The sequence below is a fragment of the Fusarium phalaenopsidis genome, assembly GCF_050370095.1.
Source record: "Fusarium phalaenopsidis strain FUZ10S chromosome Unknown contig_32292, whole genome shotgun sequence".
NCBI lineage: Eukaryota > Fungi > Ascomycota > Sordariomycetes > Hypocreales > Nectriaceae > Fusarium > Fusarium phalaenopsidis.
The window spans coordinates 2,800,113-2,806,664 of NW_028145410.1; the positions used below are offsets into that span (position 1 = coordinate 2,800,113).

General features: G+C 53.9%; 1 protein-coding gene across 1 annotated transcript; it reads right to left on the reverse strand.

The window, feature by feature from the left end:
- Positions 1 to 3,998: 3,998 nt before the first annotated feature.
- On the reverse strand, positions 3,999 to 5,583 carry LRP88_05142 (bleomycin hydrolase; the record flags this gene model as incomplete). The annotated part of the gene is made up of 2 exons (XM_083241703.1): positions 3,999 to 5,280; positions 5,366 to 5,583. 2 exons carry the CDS (start codon positions 5,581 to 5,583, stop codon positions 3,999 to 4,001), a joined length of 1,500 nt encoding a protein of 499 aa, XP_083102851.1.
- Between the last annotated feature and the right edge of the window lie 969 nt (positions 5,584 to 6,552).

Sequence of the window (6,552 nt, forward strand, 5' to 3'; positions counted from 1 at the left end):
CGCAGTTACAGAGGCTGTGGGAATGCCGATGACGATCGCATGCGGTGGCGTGGAGCCTACAGTCTGGCGTCAGGAAAAAGCCACCCCAAGAGCCGTTCTTGGAAACGATTATGGTGGGTGGGTTTGGAACAGACGGATGGACTGGATCTCGGAAAAAGGAACAAAAACGTCACCCACCTAATGTCAGCAACCAAGCCGCAGGGTCCGTCCCTTGAAGGGTGCAGCTGGTCGGTCGGTACCTCTCACAAGGTAGCCAGCCCTGTTGTCTCGGGCGTATCTTGGTGGTAGCCCTGCAGGAAGTTGTCGTACAGGTACAGGATCGGCCTGTTGTGTTTTTCACTGTCTCTGGTTTCTTGATTCTCGTATCCTGTTGCACTTTCGATCGAGTCCTTGCTCCTGCTCTGTTGCTGCGGTGCCGCCTCAAAACCGCACACGCCAATGCTAACAAAATCCAATGCTCAATGGTGTTCCAAGGATATCCCGTCCGCGTCTAAGCGGAGCTGACTGGTTTGGCTTAGCCTCGCCGGGCTTTTCGCTGGGCTTCCTGATGAGCGCCCGAATTTCTTTGATACGTAGCAGCGACGGCGCCGGCCGAACGAAACCTTGAGTCGGCCAGATCCCGTTGTTCGGAAACTTAGAAATCCAAGGGTAACCTTGGGCTGAGGATGGGACTTGGGCTTGTATGGATCCAATGGGTGGATACGATGGAGGTCGGCAAACCGAACGCGATGTCTTTTGCCAAACCACTCGATGGAGTAGTGGGGATAGGATTGTCAAGGTGCAGCGCGTCGTCAACAAGATTGGGCGTCGATGATGGGGCCAGGGACCTCGTGAACTCAAGGGTTCGGGGCGAATAGCTCGTGTCGCTAAGAGGACAAGTGCTGAGCTAGGACAGCCGGTGTTCTGTTCTTGAGGCTCTGCAACCCTGTGTCCAGTAGGATCCGGTATGAGATTGGCAGTGGTAACGTTGGCCTCGGCCTCGGCGCACCCTGGTGGTGGTGTCGTCTTGGTGTCGTCTGGCGGGCAATGACGTCTCCCCTTGAGCTTGTCCAGTTACCGTGTCCAATTTCAGTTTGCGATCCTCGTGTGTCTGGGGTTCCTGTGTGTTGTCCGTGGCGAATGTCAACACAACGCGATGGATGCTGACTGAATGACTGATGATTCTCCTAGTGCAGGACAATGACGAGGGCGATGCCCCCAAACCTGCAAGCCAATGCTTTTTTTTTTTTTTTTTTTTTTATGTTTGGCTCAAGAGGTCTGGCAAAGACGAAGGGTTTGGCTTGTTTTGCAGGCGGATGTTGATCAATGCGTGCTGGTTCCGAGGCGCGCCAAAGATAAGTGAAACAAGGGTAGGTTGAGTGAATATAAGTTTAAACAGTTGATGTGGTGAGGCTCCCACCAGGACGTATAGGTTCAGCAACAAACGTCGATAGCTGGATGAGGATTGATAGGAGTGTAGTGCAAGATGTCGAGGGAAGTAGACTTTGGGCATATGATGATCATCTGGGAAGGAATCAATGTTCTTAAATCCAGAAAATGAAGGCCCTAGATACAACGTATGTCGTGGCTTTTGTGTTGTCTTGACACTCGGGCTGAGACGAAGGATTGGGCAATGCCCCAGTGATCACCTCCTCTTCCACCCTCAAGTTCAAGCCGGAAAGAACGGTGCTACTGGTTCCTTCTCTGTTTGGCTGGATTATTTTTATGGTAGGCGCTTTAGTCGGAAGGTGCTCCTGGAGCCGCGTGTTAGAGGAAACCATCCATATCCATCCCCCCAACCTACGACAGAACGCAACACCACACACTTCCTTCTCGACAATTACAATCATCATCGCCAGGGGCATCACCCCCTCTACTCAGTATGGCCAACCGGCATCATCACCGCATCTCGCCCTGCCCTCATATCCAATCCATTTCGTCGAGAATATTCTCTCCAAGCGCCCACGCCGCTTCAAAAACCCAGCACTGGTCGAGAGGGGTCATCTCACCCCATCCCAAGCGCCCAGCAAATGAGGCATTGCTCGTCGCGCTGCCATTGTATCAGCTCAGGGGACGGGCCGTCCTTGGGCTGCCACACTGGTTTGCTTTGATAGATACCCAATCCCAACGCCGCCTCGATCGAGTGAGGCCTCGGGGCACTTGGAGAACCCCGGAACTGCTGGCCAGCGAGGTTGCATGAGCCGGCATAGAGGCAAAATCCCAAATCTCAAATCTCATCCTCCACCTCCTCGAATCTCAATGCAAGGCCGGTACACAGACACACATCTGTCTGGGTTCTGGGTTCTGACATGGCAGCCCCTCCAACTCGATCCTAGACCCGCAGATGGCCGCTCCACGTTGGATATTCCAATTGTAGTCGTGTCCATGTCCTAACGTGTGTCTAGGGATATTCAGGAGGTCCAGGGGGTTACCTTTGCCCCCGACTCTGTCACTGCAGATCGGCGCTGCACATGGCCCGCTGTCGACTGCATCATCACCAACTTCATCGGATCGGCACTGCCAGTCAGCAGCATCCAACCAGGTCTTCCAGGATTTGACGAGTTATGCGATCAAATACTATTCCGTTCCGCCCCGTGTCGGTTACTGCAGCCTATTCCGGCCAGAATATTCCGGATCGTGTAGACTCACTGACAAGTGGCAGCTCGCTCGTAGGCGTCCAGATAGCCTCATGTCCGAAGCTGGGCGGAGACTTGCATCGAGATAGTTTCTTCAGCAACGCAGGCAGGGCTATCTATCTTGCAACTACGCATTGGCCTTCCTGCGAGCATGACTTCACGCAGCCCTCCCGAGCAACCACACTGTCAACTTGCCAGGGAGCAGTGACCCCTCCTCAGGCCGAATGTCTGATCACAGACCGAGTTACAACCACTCGTTACCCGCCAAGAAGAGAAGGTCAAACCGCCCGTCTAGCCAACGGGCCCCCAGCAGGATGACTTCTAGTGTGGTCACAGTTTGGAATTTGCCTTCACAGCTTCAGGGTCCGTCCGCTTCAAGATCCGAAAGAAGTTACAAACCGATCCACAGCAGAATCGCCCTAGAAACTTGATTTCTTCTTCGCGTTGGGCAGGGACAGCTAGCTCGGCCTTTGAAGGACTATCCCGGTCCGCCGGGCAAGGAAAATCCTCGCAAGTCGCGGCTCGCGAATTCACCAAGGAAGCTGTTGGGCGTCTGCGGGCAACCTGTCGGTTGAGCATGATGAGTTGGCACACTCTTCGCCCTGGGGCACAAGCGATGATCGCAGAAGTTGCAATGGGTGCTCATGTGATTATTGTCACCTGTGCATCCAGAAGGCTTCTTTGAGGCTGGAATGACCGAAGCTGTACGAATAAGCTCAGACGGGGCTTAACTCCGCAGCAAGGTGCCCAAGTGTGCGGAATTAGAGGGCGATATTATCCGCCCTTGGGAGTTTGGGCATCTATCTGGCCCGACCCCGCTGATCGGTCATGTCAGTTGCTCGGTGAGAGCAGAGGCGGCGTGGCATACAGACACGCTACGTTCTACCAATAGATGGATGCACCGATGGATCAACGCCATCCGTTGCACCGCTCGCGTAGAAGCTTCGTGACAACTTCGACGGCGGGTCCTTGCGGGGGAAGGGTTTGCCCTGAATGCAGTCTGGCAGTGCGCTACGAGATGTACGACCGAGTCCGGAGCCAAGGATGAAGAAGAGAGAAAGTCATTCATTGTCGCTAAGCATACTATTCGTCGCGGTGAAGCTGCAGGGTCCTCCACAGCGTAGGCCCTTAGAGCCTATCGTTGTCATGATCCTTGAATCAGCTCATACTGCATCATATGTCCTGTATCTCCAACAGCCTGCTTCCCATTGCCCTTCTATCTGACTCGCGGTCTATGCGTTCACATCAGCACGGTCAGCAACCCAGACCTACGCATGATCTTGAGAGCGCTTCCCGCGCGCCATAGCCCTCACTCTGCTCTCGGCGATCACTGCCATGCCTTCGATATTGCGCCTCAATGCTTACCCACAGGTGGAAGCCTCTCTAGGCAAGTGAGCCCATGGGATCCCACAGCGGCAGGACAATGGCCTCCTTCTTGAGCACATCCCGAACCTCCTTGCTGAGGACACGCGGGTCGACGACTGCCTGGTATACAAACTCGTCCAGCCATGCATCGCTCATGACAAACCATCCCTTGTCTCCGGCAGTAGTGCCCCAGCTGTTCTGCACTCGCCAGCGGACCGGCTTACCCGTCTGCTCGTCAAGATGTACTGCCGTCAGCACCATGGCATGAGTCATCTGACTCTCGCCCGTCATCAGCCTCTGTGCTTTGGTCATACCGAGTAGGCTGGTGTTGAAGCCTAGTTCATAGTTGTAGAGGTTGAGGTCCATGATGCCAGACCTGGAGTCGCTAAACTGGCCTACGTCGCTGCCAAAGAAGATGGGGAGACCGGCCTTAAGCATCTTGACGCATGCGCCCTTGAGGGTGTCGATGTCGACGTTGACATAGCTGATTCCGCGACCACCGACAATGTTGCCAAGCCGGGAGACTGTGAGGTGGGATAGAGGCTCGTGGCGGGGATCGTGCACAAGTGAGATCATGCCGCTGACGGTGCTGGATGTGACGGGGAAGCTTGGGCTATAGATGTTCTTGGCAAACTCCTTGGGGGTGGTCTTGAGCTGGTGGGCCTTTCCGTTCTTGTCGTTGTACTGCCAAGTGAAGGCCTCCTCGGGGTTGGGGGGTGGACCCAGCAGGAGAGTCATGATGAGAGAGATCTCACGCAGCATCTTGTCTTTGGCTGAGGAGATGGCGGCGGCAGAGACCCCGTCCTTGGAGTTGACTAGGGCCCGAAGCCTGAGTGCGAACTCTCGAAGCTTGGTCTTGACGAGGCTGTTCAAGATACCGGAGCTCATAGCATTCCAGCTGTCGGGGTAGAGAGTCTGGGGCACGAGGCCATACTTCTCAACCAGGTTGTATACCATGTCCCACTGGCCACCGTCGGATACCAGATCACTAAGCAGGGTCTGGACGACGCGGCCTTCAAGATCCTCCGTAGCGGTATCGATGATCTGCTCGAGGAACCAGTTGGCTTTCTCAAGCTTGTCCCAGTAAAAGAGGTATTGCTGTGACAGCTCAAAGCTCTCAAGGCCAAAGCGCTTCATGAGGGCAACTCGGAATACGTTGGTGGACGCGAAGAGCCAGCATCGACCGCTGGAGCGCTGGTTTGTGATGGGGTCGCCTTCGAATGGGATCTTGACGTTGTAGATCTGCTGGTCTGCGATCTCGGTCGGCAACGAGGTAAGAACCTGGCGCGGGTTCGCAGAGCTAAGGGCTGTGAGGGCAAGCCTTATGATATGATTAGCTTCTTCGAATACATGCTAGCCAGAACTCGACTTGGGTAGTCTCTTACTTATTCTTGGGGTCCTTGATGATGGCGGCCTGCCACGACTCGAGGACGTGGAGCGGGAGACCTTCAGCATCTCTAATGAGGGGTCCAAAGGTGGCCTTCTCGGCGTCACTGGTGACTTCGACGTAGTCATCTCGGTCTTGAACCTGTAGGTTTTGAAGGCGCTCGAGAACCGCCTTTTCGTGGAGCGTAGGCTCTGTCTTGGATTGCTGGGCGCCCATTGTGACGATGTGGTGGTGTCTCGGGTAAGCTTATCAATGAGACGAATGTGGTTGTGACTGGGTATGGCGAGTCTATCGCGACAAAACAGAGCTTTGTGAGCCTGTGGGAAAGCTCGAACTTATTGAACGAGCTGAGTCAAATGTATAGGGAGCGGAAGAGAACGGGAGGGGGAGTCGATGGTGGCTATGGACGTCACGCGCATTCCTTATCAATCACCATCTTCCCGTATAAGGCGACATGAGGACAACAGGGTTGCCGTTCTAGGTTAAAGGTGGTTGGTTACGTTTGGGCGGGGAAGCACCTTGAAACTGTATGCAAGATTGATGGAATCGGGAGCACGAGACGGTAGGCACTAAGATAAAAAAGATTGAATTCGATGACTACTAGATGGGACTATCAAATAGATTTCCTTTAATCACTGAATAGATGCATTTCCATGACATGAGTGAGCAGAGATGACTTGCATCGAGCTCAAGTCAAAGGCATAGGGTAGCTTCAATACGGTATCGGCTGACACGAGCTGACTTCCATTCAGGGTTAGTGTGACGCGTGACCAGAACCTTGATGAACCTTCGGCTGGCAAGCTTCGCGGAAGACGATAAGCATGGACAATCACATCAATCATCACAAAGGCAGGTGAACAAGAGAAGAGACAGGTTTATGAGATATGGAATCACTTGTCAATTACTACAGTCCATGTACAGGAACTTTCCCTTCTACGCAAAAGACTCCATATTTCCGGTTGCTTTATCCAATCTCGACACAAACAAAGTTGAACCACTTCATACAACAGATCCCCCAGCTATCTTGACATGTTACAGGCGAGACCGAGACCAGCCCTGGCCCTCCACCCTCATCGCTGAGGGAAGAGCCAGAAGCGCCGCCCCCGGCCTCCAATTGAGGTTGCGGGAAGAAGGAAAAGTCGCATTACAAGCGGTGCCCTCTCTCAGAGAAAATTGACACGCTGC